General features: G+C 40.7%; 1 protein-coding gene across 1 annotated transcript in view; it reads left to right on the forward strand.

The window, feature by feature from the left end:
* The window catches only part of IGF2R (insulin like growth factor 2 receptor), an 88,182-nt gene that overhangs the window by 64,591 nt on the left and 4,234 nt on the right, over nt 1–19,357 (forward strand). Inside the window, exons 31-44 of the mRNA XM_065400441.1 lie at nt 1,184–1,374; nt 1,756–1,882; nt 2,446–2,571; nt 5,660–5,922; nt 7,027–7,239; nt 8,322–8,471; nt 10,096–10,257; nt 11,117–11,324; nt 11,818–11,964; nt 12,523–12,757; nt 13,956–14,092; nt 15,072–15,186; nt 17,206–17,352; nt 19,094–19,278. Of these exons, the coding sequence (XP_065256513.1) occupies nt 1,184–1,374; nt 1,756–1,882; nt 2,446–2,571; nt 5,660–5,922; nt 7,027–7,239; nt 8,322–8,471; nt 10,096–10,257; nt 11,117–11,324; nt 11,818–11,964; nt 12,523–12,757; nt 13,956–14,092; nt 15,072–15,186; nt 17,206–17,352; nt 19,094–19,278 (2,406 nt within the window). The remainder of the gene's footprint in view (nt 1–1,183; nt 1,375–1,755; nt 1,883–2,445; nt 2,572–5,659; nt 5,923–7,026; nt 7,240–8,321; nt 8,472–10,095; nt 10,258–11,116; nt 11,325–11,817; nt 11,965–12,522; nt 12,758–13,955; nt 14,093–15,071; nt 15,187–17,205; nt 17,353–19,093; nt 19,279–19,357) is intronic.

Consider the following 19,357-nt stretch of genomic DNA (forward strand, 5'->3'; position numbering starts at 1 on the left):
GGGGCATGCAGGAGCTCCCATTTGGTGCTCAGGGTAGGGGTGGGGATGTGGGGGGTGCAAGAGTCAGGATGTGGGGGGTGCATGGGATGTGGGGGGGCTGGGTATGTGTGGGGGTGCCAGAGTCAGGGCTGGCGTCGTGGGGGGGGGTGAAGGAGTCAAGCAGAGGGCTGAGTATGTGTGAGGGGGGTACAGGGCTCAGGGCAGGGACCTAGGGGGTGTGCAGGGCTCAGGGCAAGGGTCTGAGGGGTGTGCGGGGCGCAGGGCTCAAGGCAGAGGGCTGGGTGTGTGTGAGGGGGGGCTGAGGGGATGGGTCTGGGGGGTGTGCGGGACTCAGGGCAGAGGGCTGGGTGTGTGTGAGGGGTGTCAGGGCAGAGGGTGTGTGTGGGGGGGGGGGGTCAGGGCAGGGTGCTGGAGGCGATATGCCTCCATTCCACCCCCCCTTTCCCCAAGGCCCTGCCTCCGCTTCTACTCTGCCTCCGACCAGCGAGCAGGCTGACTCTGCTCCTTCCTGACCCCCCTCCCTCGCAAGGGCCATCAGCTGATCGGCCTCAGGGAGGGAGGGAGGGACAGAGAGCCGGAGGAGGGGCAGGAACCCAGCACACTGCTGGAAGAGGCAGGGGAGCCGGCAGGACCCAGCTTCTGCCCCCTGTCCCTTGCCCCCGCGGGGGGGCAGACAAGAGCGGTCCGGGCAGGATTTTTAATGGCACGCTGCTGCGCGTGCCATTAAAAATCGGCTCACGTGCCGTCTTTGGCACGCGTGCCATAGGTTGCCGACCCCTGGTCTAGGGGCAGGTATTCTGGTAGCTGAGCTGTGCAGTAGCAGACCTCCCTTCTAGCAGCTACAGCTGTGGCTGGTTCCTCCTGCTGCTGCATGACCCTGTGAGGTGGGAGGTGAAGCTGTATAAAGGAAGCACAAGAGCCCTTGGGGGTGAGTGTCCCAAGTGACTAAGTGTCCAAAATTAACATAATCCGTTCTTTTCGAGACTGAGGTCGACCATTTAAAGTGATGGTCAAGCTAATCATTTCTTTTAAAGTGATGTTGGTGAGTAGCATAGCACTTTGCCGCTAGGGTACATGTGGAAGAATCCCTTGTTTCGTAAACATGCATCCTAAACTGTTGGGACAGCTGGTGATGGAGTCACAGAGAGCAAATGTCACATTTCTGCATTTGTCTCTTGTCTAGGATCTTGTTCGTCAGATGCGGCTGCCTGCTTAGTGGATGGTTCCAAATATATAAATCTAGGTGAGGTTGCTGATGGACCACGATGGGAAAATGGCATTTCTATTCTAAAGTACGTAAATGGGGAGCCATGTCCGGACAAAATTCGCAAGAGGACAACAATATTACGCCTCAAGTGTGATGAAAGCGGAGTTGTAAGTATGGTACTGCCAGTAAGGTTTTATCTTGCTGTGACGTATCCACTTTTCCGTGAAGGAAAAATATTCGCCACTATTTTGGGGTGGGGCAAAAACCCTTTTGGTGCAATTGGATTGGAACTAGCTGTGGGAGCTAAGTAAGGAGTCGAGCTCCTGATCTGAGACTCCTAGAATTTGAGAGACTGACCAGAAAGGTCTTTCATGTCTAATATGCCTGCTAGTGCAGAGTTATTCTCTCTAGTACATAGTCCAACATTTTCTCTAGCTTTCAGATATACCCAGCAGTGGAGTTTCCATTACTTGCTGTCACATTTAAATGTTTGCTGTACCTGTGTGAAGATACTTTGATTTTTCTCTCTCAAATCTTCTGTGTTTCAGGAGTCTAAACCAGAATTAGTAACTGCTATTGAAGAGTGTGAATATACTTTCTTATGGTTCACTGCTGCTGCATGTCCTCTGAAAAGAAATGTGCAAAATGACTGCAGAGTAACCAACCCTGCTACAGGTTAGGGACACATGACAACTTTATGCACATGGCATCAATGTGTTCCAGATGTGTTAGAGGAGTTGAAAACCGTATTGCATTTGTACTCTCTGATAGCTGTAATTGCCAGTAACAATGAATGAGGAGAATTGGAGGTCCCTGAACCCTGGTCAGCTTGCCCTCATTCTGCCAGATGTGGCATGAGAACTCTCAAGTGCTGGGAGATGAGGGTTGTTGTCATTCACCTTCTCCAGAGGGGAACTGTTTTGAGGCGGGTTGGAGAAATATTGTGTAAAGGAACTACTCTCTCAACCTCTTGGAGATGCTTGGTCTATCATGAATGCTACTGGCAGACCCTGAACAGATTGTTGCCTCAGAAAATTCCAGCATTGGATTCCTCTTAAGTAACTTAAAAGGCAAATAATTGTCAAAACTGGTTGGTGCCTATAGGGCATCCTGTGGAGTCGGGGGAGTGCTGGGCTATGATTCTTAAGCATCTCTTTAAAAAGCCATTGTTTGTTTGACTCAATTTTATTTATTTTGATTCTGCAAAAGGAATAAATTCTTCCTTGTTCTCCCTGCAGGCCATCTCTTTGACCTGAATTCTTTAAAGAGAGAGTCTGGCTACACTATCTATGACAGCAAGAGAAGAAGAACGCTTCAGTTGAATGTTTGTCATGAAGCTAAAAGCCCATGTGGTAGTGGGGTTGGTAAGTTTGTTTTGTTTCCTTTTTTCTGAATTTGCCTTCTGTGCTTGTAAATAGTATGCAACGTCACTAACAATAGATCAGTCAGTGAAACTCTCTGCCTAAAGAAAAACCTATTTTTCCTCACAGTATTAAACACCAAAACATACAAGTGGGCAAGAGATAATGGAATATAATGCACTGATACGTGGGGAGATAGAGGTAGCCTGGTTGGGACTCACTGGTGCAAAATACTTTTTAAAATCATAAGAAATGTAACATGTTAGGAATGGAGTTAGAAATGGACAACATTTGCCTTGGAGAAGTGAGTGTTATTCCTGAGTCCCTGTTTGAACAGAAGCCCTTCTCTCTGGACCATGGAGACAGGCCCGTAGATCTGGCTGCAAGCAGGGAATAGGACTAGTCCTTTGAGAATTCTGGAGAATTCAACAGCCTCTGGGCATGTGCAGGCAGCATGCTATGGGTCTCTGCTTTGGGGGCAAGACTTGGGAATTCGCATTGAGCACTCTGTCTAAAAAAAACAAAACACTTGGCACTTGGAATAAAAATCAGGGGAAGATATGGTTCCCAGAAGATGGAAATCTGCTTCTTTTTAAGAAAACTAAACTTCCCCCATCCCTATCACTTATAAACAGCTGATTGCAAAACTGACCAAAAACACTGCAAATAACAAGCAGCAGAAACTCCATTAAACTGTTCTAAGTTGTGGAGTGACATGCGACAGTCACCAATATAATCATTTAAGTTTATTCAGCCAAACTATTTAAGGAGCAGCTGTGACTCCTTCATTTCAATTCAGTGAGACTTTATTGACATAAGTTATACAAGTGCTGCCAAACTGTAAGAAAGAGACCCCTTAGATATGTATTGTGACCCTTCTTCCAACAACCTCAAACTGCACTCAAATTTAAGGAAATAAATGTGAGTTCAGACCTGTATGTTAGGAACCCAGTTACAAGACATAGTGGCTATCATTAGACTGAAGAGCACTTCTGCTAGTGCATTTAGTTATGCCTGGGGGAATTCTGTGCCAAAAAATTAAAAATTCTGCGCACAATATTTTCAAATTCTACAAAATTGAGCATATTTTATTTGTCAAAATAACACAATATAATCACACCAGTTTCAATTATTTTTGCTCATTTATTTCAACATACCTGTCAGCAAGTATGTCTGTAACAATACAGACGACAAAAAAGATTCAAGAAATGTTTTTTGACAAATAGATTCCTTACTAGGCATATTACTACAGAACTCTGAGTAATTGATTTATCCTACAATACAGAATCGTATTTCCCGCACCCCTCAGAAGCAGTGCAAAGGCTTGGGGGCATCAGGGGTAACGGAGGAGCTGAGAGAGAGTGGAAGTAAATTGCTGGGAAGGAGCCTGGGTGTGAATTTAGAGGGTTGTTTTGTATGGGGAAAAGTATGGAACAGTTTTTTGAAGGGGGACAGGGAGGGATTGTTAGGGAGCTTCCCCCATACAGACTCTGGCTGGCCCCTAGACTCTCCCATTCAGTCAGGCACATCTGCCCCTGTCCCCTTGTGTGTCTGTGCCCTCACCCAGCCACTCCCCTGACCCTATGTAGCTCCCTCTCTCCCCCCCATGGCCCTGTGCTTCCACTCCCATTCAGCCTCTGCCCCAGTCTGTCCTCCCCCACTAGCCCTTATGAGCCCCTGTCTGACACTCCCCCCTCCAGCACTCCACAGACCCTGTCTCCTGACCTGGCCTGACAAGTGCTGGGAAGGCAGCTCTCTCTACCCTTGCTGCCGGGAGCTGCAACTTTGGTCTGTCGCCACAGTGCCCTCTGGTGGGGGAAAAAGTCGGGACTGCTTCAGCATTTTGACAGAAGCTTTTTTCTGCATGAAAAAATAGAAATCTGCAGGGTTCATTAAATATGCACACACGCAGTAGTGCAGAATTCCCTCAGGAGTAATTTAGGGCGTTTAGTATAAATGTAGTCTACGCTAGGTACTAATCCCATCCCTAAATCAGACTTCCAGTGGTGACCTATTAAGAGGATGTTTAATAAATCTTTATGTAGCAGATTAATCTGGTCTAGAAGACTGACACACAGTATTCTTCTCCCATATTAAGTGTCACCTACAGTAGTAGGTAAGGCGTTATCTGCCATGTAGTAAAACTAAACCTACTAACAGGCCTTGGAAGCCCATGGCAGGCAACGTTTAAGATTTAGTGTAGAAACACTTGCACTGTTAATGCAACGAAGCTGTGGGATTCTAGCTGGGGCGAAGGAATTAGAACTCTCCTCTCCCAAACAATCTTTAGTCGATGACACACAAACCGCTCTTTCAGAATTGAAAAGAGAGCCAACGCTGATGGTCCACACTTCACTGATCCATTTATGGCTAAGTATCACAGCGTGTCTGGTATGATGTCCTCTGCTACTCTGTGTGGCCCCATATTCTGACCCATAGTGGCTGCAGTAGTACCCCTGTCAGAGTTCTTGCAGTCTACCAGATAAATGTGTAATTCCACAAAGGACAACAGTTAACACCATCACTTACTTCAAATGCAGTCTGCCTGTAACTGCTTTGAGTAATTTATAGTGATCTCTCCAATATAAAGAGATATTAATATCCAAAGGGCTTAACACCCAACAAATGGGCAAGTAACCTACCTTATTTCATCTTGGACAAAAAGTATGTTTCTAGTTTTTCAGTGGCTAATGTTCTTTGCACCCTTATAATTTAAAAGAAGCAAATGGCTAGTTCTGAATGGAGATCAGGAATGGGTGGCCGGGACTAGGAGTAGCTATACTAAAACTTTGCCTGTTACCGTTCATCTTGACTGAATGTTCTACAGCCACCACTCCCTTTTTATGCTTGTAAAACGTTGATATTTAAACATAGTGGTGCAAGTAGTTGATACCATATTGAGGGTTTTTTTTTTTTTTTTAATTGTTTAGGGGAAAAAAAGTAATAATTCAAAACGCTTTTAGTCCTAGTTTAAGACCACTGTAGGATTTAAGGAACAATTGTAATCTACCATACAATTACACAGTACAATCAGATTATTCATTTTCTTTCCTAGCCAATAACTTTTTTGTCCCCATTTTACTTAATTTAGGTGCCTGCATCATTGGCGATCAGAAGCCAATTAGTGCTGGAAGACTGAGCAAAATGTTGATTTATGAGGATCAGCTGTTGAAGCTTGTCTACTCAGGGGGAGATCCCTGTCCTGCAAACGCTGAATTGAAACACACAAGCTATTTTAGCTTTGTGTGCAAGTCTGATGCTGGCGCTGGTAGCCGACCTGTGCTTTTGTCCTTTGATGAGCAGACATGCACCCATTACTTTTCTTGGCATACTACTTTAGCCTGTGAGGAGGAGGTAAGAGAATCAACAAGTCTCTCTTTCTGAAACAGAAACCAGACACAGTACAATGGAAAAAACATTCTGTTTCTTGTTAGCGTCGTCCTGATGTGGCAAAAGTGTTATTCTTTAAATTCTACATTTCAAGGGAAAGGTCTCATCTTGTATAGTACCCTAACTTATAAAGAAATTCATAGCAGAAGTGTCTTTTTTAGCAGTGAGTATAATTTGTGTTACAGTAAAAAGTACAAGTCTGCTACCAGTTAGTACTTGTAACCAAAGGATTTCTAGTTTCGGTACTTATTGACCAATCTGAGAGTACTCTTAACAAGAACAGAAAAGGCATTTTCAGATGTTAACCTCTGAGTTAATGTGACACGCTTTGATAGCTTGTAAGATAACTCATTTCACTATTGAGTATCTTTGTCTTGAAAGATATGCCATAACTGAAATAGAAAATATGGGCCTGATGCAGGAATTTCATGGTGAGGCTCTATGGCCTGTTACGCAGATCAGTTTAGATGATCATAATGGTCCCTTCTGGCATTAGAAGTCTGACATATTTTGCAATTGCTTTTTTCCTAGCTACCATTCAAAAACCCAAAACTTTCATATGATTTATGAGAAATTTAGACACTTTCAGATTCTCTTGGTGCCAGAAAGTATAAACATGATGAGAACAAGTGTACTTGATTGTACAATCGGGGGAAAAAAATTACTGGATTGTAATTAAATGGCTTAAATGCTGTACTTGAAGTGTACTCCCATGACTGATTTCGAGATTGCTACTGAGTTTGCTGACCCTTTGAGACATTTTTATGGCTATCTACACTAAGAAATTACACACCAATGCTTCATTTCTCTCTTCCTTAGTGGCGAACCTGGGCCCTAAGTCATAAACATTAAATAAGAAAATCCCATTTCCTCTAACAAATATAAATTATGTAGATTACCGTCAGTAGCTAAGCAAAGAGCAACAAATGCAGTTTTACTTAGAGGCTCTCCAAATTGAATGTGAAATTTAATCCCACTTGAAATTCCCTCTCTGGCCAGAGGGAGAAAGGGAAGTATCATTGCATAATAGACTGTTCCCATAAAGGCATCACATTTGTTTTTTAACAGGTGAAGTGCTCAGTGCTGAATGGAAGCTCAGTTATTGACCTCTCCCCTCTGATCCATCGAACTGGTTATTATGAGGCATTTGATGATGATGATTTAACTGACCTCACTCCAGATTTCTATATTAACATCTGTGAGCCTCTGAATCCAATCCCAGATGTCAACTGCCCACCTGGAGCGGCTGTCTGCATGGTTCCTGTTACTGGATCCCCCATAGTAAGTACCGTGTAACTATCAGCACTGAAATATTTTGAGATCCTGTAACTCTGACAACTCCTTCTTTGAATAACACCTCTTACCCCAATGAAACTGGTCTGATTGAGTTTTGGGGGGAAAGGTTAATTAAAACTACATCTGCAAAATCCTGCCCCATCACACCATTTGTCACTTCTCCCCAAACTGTGTCCACGTCTTACATCACCATGGCTATCCTCTGAGTTGGAAAGTTCCACTGGCATTGCAGACTTCTGTCTCCTGTGATATATACCGGCAGCTCACACTGGGATAGACCCGAAACATTAGCCAAACATGTCTCATTCATGGTTTATATTTAGCAGTACCTACTAGGTGTTTGGATTGGTGAGCAGAAAGCTTTTAAGTAGTCACCTGTATATGGAGAAAAGATGATAGCCATAAAATTAATACAGTGTCCTAAATATGACGCTGTATGTGTCCCAGTGTGTAGTGAAATGTAATTACAGGTGAATTATCTCCAAAACCTTATGTGAACACTTGATTACCAGATATCATGGTTTGCAAAGCAACAGTTGAAGGTGAAATCGGATTTGAAGGTGATGGTAACTCACCACCATAAGGAAGGTTGCTAGGGATGTTGACGTTTTCTCTTGCTGAAGATTAACTTACTGACTCTTGATGCGCATTTTTACAAAGGCTGTGAGCAAGTGAAACTGGTATTTTAAATGACAAAATTTCTTTATACTTGAGACTTCGGATGCTTCCATGTTGGCTAATAAGAAACCCGTTTGTTACTTGAAAACAGCACTCTTTCTTGGACTAATGACACATCTTGCACACAAGTTGTGAATTTTTGTTGGTTTATTATGTGCTGTTTTTTTCAAGCTTACCCATCATTTATCATAGTGAGTGGTCATCTTCTATTTTAAGATCTAATCAGAGTACATCCAAGGAGAGCAGTTGTTATAGGGCATGATTTTCAGAGGTGTTCAGTACCTCTGTTCTCACTTAAGCCAAGTAGCTGCATCTTCCATTGACTTATCTGAAAACTGGGGCTGTAGTATTTAATATGCCGTTATTAATCAATGTTTTTGCTCGTTTAGGATATTGGTCGCATCACTGAACCTCCAAAAATAAATCCCGCAGTAAATGAAGTTTATATCACTTTTAACAGTACAACCCCTTGTGAAGCAGACAAAATGTACAGCTACAACTCTCTTATTGTATTCCATTGTAAAAGAGGAACAAGTCTGGTAAGAAACTTCTTTTTTTAAACATTTTACAGTGAAAATACATATTTGTTTAGTGTAGAAAAAGGAACAATACGAAGTGTATTGAAAAATGGGAAGTAACCAATGTGATAGTGTAAACTTTGCTCGTCCGTAGTGAATTTCTATTTTAAACTGCAACCACACCTAGTAAGGAAAAAAACTGAGTAGTACATGGAAAGACAGCAAGCATGTTTTGCTTCAGAAGAGTGTTTCCATTTTATGGCCTGAAAGAAAATTAGTCCTTTGTTCAGTTACTTTAAGATGTGTAATTTGCCTGCCTGCCTAAAAATATGTAAGTTGCAAGCTATCTGAGACTTCGCTGAGTTAATTAGTTTAGTGGTAGCTTATTGTTAACATTAAACTTCCTCTTAATACTGTCTCTGATCAGCCTTAGCCCTGTACCAAAAGGAAGGAGTAGAATTTTTTTGCCTCGTGGAGGAAAACATTAGAATTTATTTGACTGTTTCCTTCGTACCCTGTGTGCCATTTTCCCCAATTTAAAGACCAAGGATATCTTGTTATGAAATGTTAAAGCTGACTGGTTAAGCACTCAAGACAGGAAATGTAATAAATCTTAAATGTTCTTCTAATGTAGGTGTTTGGTTACATTTAAAAATACACATTTTATATAAATACCAGGGCTGTCAATCGCGCGAGTTAACTGCGATTAACTCAAAAAAATTAATCGCGATTAATCGCACTTAGAACAATAGAATACCAATTTGAAATTTAGTAAATATTTTTGAATGTCTTTCTACATTTTCAATATTGATTTGAATTACAACACAGAATACAAAGTGCACAGTGCTCACTTTATATAATTATATTTGATTGCAAATATATGCACTGTAAAAATGATAAACAAAAGAAATACTAATTTTCAATTCACCTCATACAAGTACTGAAGTGAAATCTCTTTATCGTGAAAGTGTAACTTACAAATGCAGATTTTATTTTTTTTGTTATGTAACTGCACTCCAAAACAAAAGTGTAAAACTTTAGACCCTACAAGTCCACTCAGTCCTACTTCTTCTGCCAATCACTAAGACAAACAAGTTTGTTTACATTCACAGGAATTACTGCTGCCTGCTTCTTATTTACAATGTCACCTGAAAGTGAGAACAGGCGTTTGCCTGGCACTTTTGTAGCCGGTGTTGCAAGGTGTTTACATGCCAGATATGCTAAACATTTGTATGCCCCTTCATGCTTCAGCCACCATTCCAGATGTCAAAGTCTAAACAAAACTTAAACTTAAAAAAACCCACCCTGAATTTTCCTTTGGAGAATTTTGAAATTTTCCATTTTTGTTCTGATATGAAACGAAGCCAAAATTTGGAATCTCAAAATACTTTGCAAAACAGCATTTCTGTCTTCCACACAGCTCTAGAAACGCATGAAAATGGGTGATATGATGGAATAATTTGTTGCTAGTGACTGTGGCATCTTACCATTTTGTACTAGTTAGAGTCCTGAGCCAAGGAGTTAGTAAAAACAACCCTGCCATCAGGAGTCTCCTTTTTTCCTCTCCCCCACACCCCCCCGATCTCTAGAAATAATCAAACCCGCACAGAGTTCATTGTAATGCTTGTGCTGTGTTTTGTAACAGGGCAAGCCAAAGATGACACGAAAATCTGACTGCAGTTTTGTGTTTGAGTGGGGCACTCCTCTAGTGTGTCCCGATAAAGTGAACATGCTGGGCTGCTCTGTGACTGATGAGCAGTTAAACTACAATTTTAACTTGTCCAGCCTTTCTGGAAGCTCGTATAAGGTAACGTTAACACAGTGTTGGGGCTATTATTGTTCTCAGTAGTGGGGGAATAGCATGCATTGAAACCAAAACAGTAAATATTCATTTGAATAAGCCATGCGAGCTGAGGAAATCAAGATGAAGAGGCATGTGCATTACTCTTTTGTGCCATCTCCAAGAGCCACTAGCATTAAGTTGTGTTGCTGTTCCAGACTGCAGCCCTATGGTGGAGACAAAACGACGTACTGGTAGCTCTAGTCCTCTCATAAAATGCTTATACTAGACTTGCAACATTCTACTTGTCGGGGGTATTTTTTCCCCCCAGTGAGGAAGCATTGTTAACTTTTCCGTTATTAGGCATTGTAATCTTAAAAAAATCGATGAATGGATACTTGTGCACAAGCCAATCAATTTTCATAAAAGCTCCTGGGTGCTACAGTAATATTTATTGAGTTTTGCAAGACTGACCTATTAATATGGCTCAGTACGATAAAACTTTAAATTGTAGGGTATATTTCTTCCCTATAGTCTTAAATGATTTTCTGTAAAATAATGTCCAATCCCTGTCACCTAAACTTTTTACAAGACTTCAAGTACACCTCTACCTCGATATAACGCTGTCCTTGGGAGCCAAAAAATCTTACCGTGTTATAGGTGAAACCGCGTTATATCGAACTTGCTTTGATCCACCGGAGTGCACAGCCCCGCTCCCCTGGAGCACTGCGTTACCGCGTTATATCCGAATTAGTGTTATATCGGGTCACGTTATATCGGGGTAGAGGTGTATATAAAGGACTTGGGTAATTCTCATAGAGTATTGACTGTTGGCTCTAGAGTGTTTTATCTTTGACGTATGATTCCCTTTTGGATGCCTCTACAGGTATCTTCTGGAGCCAACAGTTACCATGTTGGGGTGTGTGCTGAAGTAGCAGATGTGCCCCAGGGAAAATGCATAGATGGGGCAGTGTGCCTGGTCTCTGAAAACAGTGCTGCTTCATTTGGAATCATACAGGGAATGAAAATGGATTACAGGCATCAGGATGAAACTGTCATTCTGCAGTATACCGGGGGTGATCGGTGCCCTCCAGGTGAGATCCTGTAACTAGCAATAGGTAATTTACATAAAAAATGGTCTGGTCCCATTAGGACACGGAGCAGCCGAAAAACTGCCAGGAAAAAAACAGTTTAGCAATAGGAAGATGTAATCCTGGCTCTTGTATGATTAATCACTTTAAAACATAATGTTGATTTATATTTATGATCTATTGCTGACCTCTGCAAAGAAGTTATTTACCTATGCTCAATACAGCCTTTGCTACATATGTCAGTTTGAAGTGGGTCAATGAAGGCCCTAGCTGTTTGCCCAGAAAGTTAAACTGTGTATCTCTTTGCAGTGTCCTCTTTGATTGCATTTAGACTTGATGTTTCTGTATTTGTGCCTGAATGCTGGGCTGATGGATTTTTAAAAAAGTACAGAGAGTAATATATAAGAGAACTATAAACTGCTTTTGATTTATTGCCTGTCATTACACGTGGTAACTACAGAGCATATGTCTCAAGTGGTATCACCTCCATTTACAGTGACTGAAAAAGGTGAGCTTTGCGTATTCCCCTTCAAATACAAAGGCAAGAGCTATGAGGATTGTATTGTGGACGAAGGAAAACCGCGATGGTGTGCCACCACTAATGACTATGACAAAGATGGAAAACGGGGATTTTGTGGAAATGGTTAGTAAGAACTTCATTTACCAGAGATATGAAATGATGCACATGTCCATTGGGCCTGATTCTCAGTTAAACCAAGGCTCTTTTTACATGGCTCGTGCACTATAAGGATGATAGTGTGTGGTTTTCCCTCCCTCCCCTCCAGTACTGCTGTTGTGTGGGTAAAAGTCCTTTATGAGGAGAAACTGTAACATGAGCAAACAGTATGCAATTTAAAAAAATAACACCCTAATGTCATAAAATGGTGAAAACTGTTTTACCTAATAAAAGTTGATTTTCCCATTAAGCTGGAGATAAAGTTTAAAAAAAAAAGTAGAATTTAATCAGCCTAGTGTACTAAAGTAATGGTACATCAAAGTGATTTTGTTCTGCCTATTACGTGACTCTAACTAATATAGGTGGGCTAGAAACAAAAGCTTATATTTCTTTAATGAGAAGCTATGCTTGATTTAGAACAGTTCTCCTCTACTGTCTAGAGTCATAATTATTACGCTGCATGGTCCACACGTACGTTACAACCCCTCCGTTTTTTTTTCTCTTCATTAATGTATCTCCACATAGCAACTGGGAATCGAGAAGCTACTATTATTTTCAAGTGCGATGACAATGCTGGGAATGGGAACCCTCAGCTCCTGAGTGAGACACTTGGCTGTGCTGTGACCTTTGAATGGAAAACACAGTTTGTTTGTCCTCCAAAGAAGATGGAGTGCAAGTTCATCCAAAAGCACAAAACCTACGATTTAAGAGTGCTCTCCTCACTGACAGGATCGTGGCTCTTTAACCATAATGGGATCGCGTGAGTGTTCTCCTCTTCTTCTCTCCCCCCCCCCCCCCCCATCTCCCCGGATGATTTTAATCCTTTTTACACAGCAGTTTGTGCATCAATGGATTGAGATTGAGTTACATGGTGGGTGTATGGAGGGGTGTATGTTGTTTTTTCAGTATTTGATAGTCCACATTTGGTAGTGGGTTTGACTTATAGCTTTTCTCCACATTGCAGCCTTTCATGAAGTTCAGTGAAGTCACAAGTGTGCATTTTAGCATTTGGGAAATTGAAAGCTGTAATGAAAGGAGCCTGCTCATCCAACTAACTGGGGAAAGTCATTCTTCGCAAATGGGTACCTTTGCACAGGGTGGATTAAAAGTGATGGCATTTTTAAAATAAACATCAGATTTTTTTTAAAAATCTGAAATAAAATATAGCGTCAGAGAATATTCACTTTAATGAGTTAAAGGGGATATCTTTATCTTAATCGGTTTATCTTTTTGAGGTCAAATCAAGAGTATGGCCTGCCCTAAATATATCTGCTGCTCTCAGTCTGACAGTGACAGTGGAGTGAATGCCGGTGTTTACTTTTCCAACTTGAGTTGAGACACTTGGAACTTTGTTTTTCTTTTCCATTGTATGAATAAAGTAAAAGTGGAGAGGATGAGATGTACTAGTTCTAAAAAGTTGTAAAGCATTGTTACCAGAAACAATCTCTTCGATTAACTACAATTAATACTTTCTTTGTTTTAATAAATCAATTTATTTTTAATGCAAAACACATCTTTTATAAACGTGTGACTTTGTATCCAGCACTTTTAAGGTACTGTTTTTTAACTAACAATTTCATAATGCTGTCTCTCTGCGTTTTTAATTGAACTCCAATTTTCTTCCAAATATAGCTTGACATGAGTAAAAAATTGATCTAGTAAATTAATGTTAGGGAACAGTGAATGACACATGCACACAAATCTTAAAATAAGAATCAGATCAGTTGATTTGGAAATGCAATAAAAAAATTTGAAGTTTGACTCATTCTGTGTTTGCCCACACAGATTCAGATAGCTCTTATGGTAATGAGGCATGTAAAAATAACCACTGAGTTCTCATGTAAACTAAGCAACAATCAACATTTCTGAATACAGAATATTTCATGATGCTTAATCCTTTCCTTGTTCCCGTTCATTCAGCATAAATTATTTTTTTCTTTTCTCTTCTCCTATGATAGGTATTACATGAATCTGTGTCAGAGAGTAAACAATGGACCCACAGGCTGCCCTGAAAGAGCCGCTATTTGCAGCAAAAGTCGAAATGGGGCTGTTCGGGTTCTGGGAGTTGTACATACACAGAAGCTGAATGTGACAGGTTCAGTAATCCTTTTGAATCCTTATTTCAATAGACAGCTGCAAAATCAGTATTTTTATAGGGAGGATCTAGTGGTCATGCTGAAACACTCTTGCATAAAGGCTTCAGTAAATACATCTGTTGCATGTTAATTAAGCTTTTCATCTTAAATGGCAGTAATAGTTTATTAATGACACATGCTTTTAAAAAATCTTCCAAAATTCCATCTAAAACAGAGTAACATTTAGGCTGTGATAGTGGTCAAAGGAAGTCAAATTAGTTATAACTGAGCTTCTCTGAGGCCATTTTTAGGAAAAATCCAAACTTTGCTATCCAGAACCCAGCACTGGGACATGTCCAGGTGTTTTACTCACTTTAATAGAATGTTTGAACGTGTTGCTTTTTTAAACAAGGATTCTTGTTTAAAATCCTAGTTAAAGGAAACTAGATAGTGACAGTTTTAGAAAATGCAGGAAAAATTATTCTGCTGCAATGCTTTGGTTTTAAAGAAGAATCTTTCCTCTTGTCTTCCAAAAGTGCACCTGCAGCTAACTTTTAAATCTCTTGTGTTTTTAAAGATTGGAAAGAAATCTAACCAATAGGGGAAAAAATTCATGCACGTATACTCATTGCCTTTCTTGCAAAAATGGGTTTTTCATTCGTTATTTGACAATGTGTAGGCTATATTAAAATTGTAAAATGGAACTAGCTAGGCAAATTATCCATAACCTTAAAGGACAGAACACATTTGTAACTGAAGTGTTTCTTTTGGGAGGCATGGGGGAAACTGTGTGGTAAGGATGGTTGGAATGATTTCAATTTTAGCTTTTGTACTGATGTAACAAGATGTAATTTGACCTCTGGGCCCATCAAAACATTGGGATTAGGTATTTAGATTAATCTAAAATGGCAGTAGTATTTTATAACCACAGTCACAAGCCAAGTTATTTAAAGGATTACAGAACACAAAGAACTGAGTCTCTCAATGATTGTTTTTCAGATGATAAAGTCCTTGTTAGTTACTCAGGTGGATATGAATGTAGAAAAAACAAGAAAGCAACAACTATTATAGAACTGAAATGTGCAAAAACAGTTGGTGAGCCCAGGCTACATAGGTGAGTAATAAGACTTCTGACTATATTAACCAGACCTTCTTGGTTCAGTCGACCAGAAAGATAGAGGGGTTGTGGAAACAGCTTTGTTCTGCTGTAAGGATGCAGTACTAAATGCACAAAAACCAAATTCTTGGCTTAAGAACTTAGAATGTTAACTTTGCTCTGCTATAGCACCTTTCATCCAAGAATCTCTGTACTTTAGGAACATAGTCTCTCACACTTTTGTGAGGTTGGTACTATGCCCATTTTATGGAGGGGTTAAGACCCAGTTTTTTACAGGTATTACTTCACTCAGTGTTTCAATGCTTATGTCTCGTTTTCAAAAGTGACTTAGTGTTGGCAATGTGTAATTGAGGTGGAACAGTGCGTAGACACCTTAAAAATCTAGGCCTAGGTTATTTGACCAAGGTAATACAGTGAGTCGATGGTAGTGCTGGGGATCGGAGCCATAGGTTCTAACTTGCAGTTTCTGCTCAGACCTCAACAGTCAGTTACTATTAAATAAAAAAAAAAATTGAACAAAATAGATTTCCAAACTTTATTTAGGTGCCAAGTTTTGGAAATTTTGCCAGTTAAATCAATTTTCAGCCCAATTACCCAACCTCTCTCCCAATCTGTAACTATACATTTTCTATTCTGCTTGAAAAGATTAGTTGGCATCCCTCTGATTGTCCTGATCCTCCACATTGTTCTCTGGCATTAGCACCTTGTGGAGAGCCAAAACAATGGTCACAAGTGAGGATGCTAGAAGAAAAAATGCTAGCAGTGGGACAAACAGCTGCCTGCTGTACTCGCATGTTCTTAAAAGTAAATGCAGAAAGTTCTGAATAAATGTGCACTTTGTGCTGCTTGTCAGCTATCTGTAAATTCCAAGTAAAGGAACTGGATGGCTGCCCCGGAATAGCAAATGTATAGCCTGATTTTCCCTCCGCCCTCCTAGTCTCTAGAAAGCCATTTAAAAATCGCACAGACTTCAGTGTGTATAATTACACAGAACACATTCTCAATCTGTGTTTACCAGATTGGAGGCTTTTGGACGCTTTCCACGTGTTCATTTTCATAAACAGCAATTCCATTCAGTATTTATTTTAGATTGTGTGGGCTAAAATCTTGGCATTCCCTTCAAACTGATAAAGATGTGAAAGCATAGCAGGAAAGAATCAGTTGTTGTTGAGGTGGGTGTAGCTACATATCCATTCTCTAGATTTATCAAATTATATCCATTTCAAGTTTTTTTAGCTATCGATTGTCATTACCAAAGAGGTTTTGGAGAGAGTGTGTTGCCTAACTGCAGGTTTCTTTAATCTGTGTTACTTTAACTTTAAAATGTGTTTTGTGTGTGCAATGGTAAAAGCTGCCACAACTCTATGTATAAAAGTTCTCATTTAATGAGAGCCATAATCTCTGAACACCTCCCCTGAGCACTGAATATGTTTGGAGCCAAACTTTATGGCTCAGCTCTGTCTGGGAATGAAATGTCCCCCTGTAGCAATAGGAAAACTGAGCACAAGAGCCAGGGACTGGAACTTGACCAGCCATGTTTGTTGTCCAAGATCAGTGAAATGCAAAGTGTAAACCTTCCAAAGCAAACCAGAGTGTTGATTAGTTTTACTTTTTCTTAAAATCTCAAATGCAGCATGTGCCATTGGGAACTTTAAGCAGCTGTTTTTCTGAATTTTTTTTTTAAATTTATTTTATTTATTAATTAATTAATTAATTAATTTTTTTACTTTTACATTTGTGGTTTCAGAAATTACCTGTTGTTGGACTTCTGAATCCATTGACATAGAAAGCAGTTCAGTAAGGCTGGTAGAACAGTGATCTTGATCTAGGTCATCAGTTTATGCAAGAAATAAGCACAGATATTAAGCTTCTACCTGCTGAACCAATAGGTTACACCATGTTGAAAGTCATGAGTATCTTTCCCTCCTTCTTTCCCCCGGTCAGTTATATTCTTTTCAGACTAGCAAGCACGTCACTCAAATATGACTTGTTACTGCTTTCCTATGTATTTGGTAGGATTGATGAAGAAAACTGTACGTACTATATCACATGGGGAACTCGAGCAGCTTGTGCTGTGAAGCAGCAGGAAGTGGAGATAGTGAATGGGATGGTTATTAATCCTACAACTGGGAAAAATTTCAGCCTGGGTGACATTTATTACAAGTAAGTAAAAGCATGTTCCTATAGTGTGCTGAATTTGGCTACTAAAACCGTACCACTTTGACTGCTTTAGATGTGCCTAGCTTTGGAGCACACATGCTAATGAACTTTCTGTAACTCACCAGCTGTGTGCAAACTACTGACTCTGGGCCTGATTCTGGAACGTGCTGAGTGCTTTCTCTTCCTGTTGAAGTCAGTCGGGGTTGAGGATGTTCTGTGCATCTCGATGCATTCAGCACCCCTCAGGGTCAGGCCCTTTTTTAAAACCAGATATCAAGAGTTCATCTAGTGTGTGCAAAACTCTCTCTCAAGATGATAGAGACAACAACCCCCTGATCTTGCCCAGTGTTTGTTCCCTCAGCCACTGTGTCATAGACTCTTACTACACCATTATGGTGACTTTGGTTTTTATGTAGCACCTTTTTTGTACTCCAGTAATGATACATTCACAGCTTCCCAGGCCAGAAAAGACCATTCTGCTGATGATAGTCTGACCTCCTGCAGAACACAGGCCATAGAACTTCTCCAAATTAATTCCTAGAGTGGATCTTTTAGAAAGACCTCCAAAGACCTCCAAACTTGCCAGTAAGGGAGAATTGCTTGCAAGTTCTGAGGTAAGAAGTTTGGTGGCCATGGTGCAAAGCTTTAACCATGGAGAGGCATAACATTGAGTCACTGGTTGAAATGGGAAACCTTAAAAGCAACAGGAGGCTCAGGGAAGGGAGGAATGTTAGACCTCAAGACTGACTCGTGTGTGTGTGTGTGTGTGTGTGTGTGTGTGTGTATGTACGTACGCACACAGTAAAACTACAGAAGCAACTGCTTAGAGCAGGGTTACAACGTGCTCAAAAAAGGCAATGAAGTAAACAATGCAGGGTGTGTGGCATGGAGATATATCCTCATAATTCAAGGGTGTGTTGGGAAAGCAAGACAGTGAAGAAGCATTGCTTCTCCGAGTCACGGACCAGCAACACGCACTAAAGAGAGCAGGAATTGTATAGCCATGCAAAAGCACTGGTACATCTATTCAGATGGCAGCCCTGCCATGTTCAGTTCATTCTACTGCCTAATGTCATTGAATAAGGCAGGGTGGGGAACAGATAGGTAGGAAATAGTTGTTTATTCCAAAACAGACTTGGAAAGGTAACTGGGCGTGGGCTTGATCAAAAATCAGTCTCGAGACAAGAGAGGAGTACTGGAACGAACATCCTTTTTTTTTTTTTTTTTTTTTTTTTTTTAAACCTCAAAACTTGGACTCTCTCCAGTAATGTCAATAGATACAATTATAAAATTTACGCATTACAAGTGGTTGGTAGCCATTACTCTTGGACATGCTGGGTTGGTGTCAGCAGTGCCAGGATATTGCCACAGTTACTGATCAGGCAGAATGCATGATTTTATGACTAACACTTCAGCCCAGCCCACTTATGCTCCTAAATCCATAGTTAGGCCTCAAAATAAGTGGGCTGATCACCCATCAATCCCACTGAAGCCAATGGCAGCTGCAGGTGTTCAGTATCTTTTGATACTTACCTTTTGGTACCTACATGTGGATTTGGGAGCTAACTTGTAGGTACCAGGGGTTGAACTTTTCCCCCCATATCTGTCCTTTCTGACTGTAGAATATAAGAAATGTGCTTGGAAATCTGCTAAAATCAGGTTGCTGCTGATGTTGCAATATTTGTTCTTGCCCATAATTATGAGAGAAATTTGGACTTTGTAGTAAAGTTGCTTTTGCTTTCAGATTATACCCAGCATCTGGTGATATACGGACAAATGGTGACAAATATGTGTATGAAATCCAACTTTCTGCTATAACAGACTCTGCGCACCCACAGTGCTCTGGTGCCAGCGTATGCCAGATTAAAACTACTAGTACCTACGTTAGGAAAGTTGGCTCTTCCGATAAAGCTAAATATTATGTTCAAGGTAAGTCCTCACTGACTAGAATTGTCTACACTTGGAACCTTTCTGTGAGTTACTTCCTAGAATGTGAGACTTCTGCTTT

Source organism: Emys orbicularis, chromosome 3 (assembly GCF_028017835.1).
Source record: "Emys orbicularis isolate rEmyOrb1 chromosome 3, rEmyOrb1.hap1, whole genome shotgun sequence".
Taxonomy (NCBI): domain Eukaryota; kingdom Metazoa; phylum Chordata; order Testudines; family Emydidae; genus Emys; species Emys orbicularis.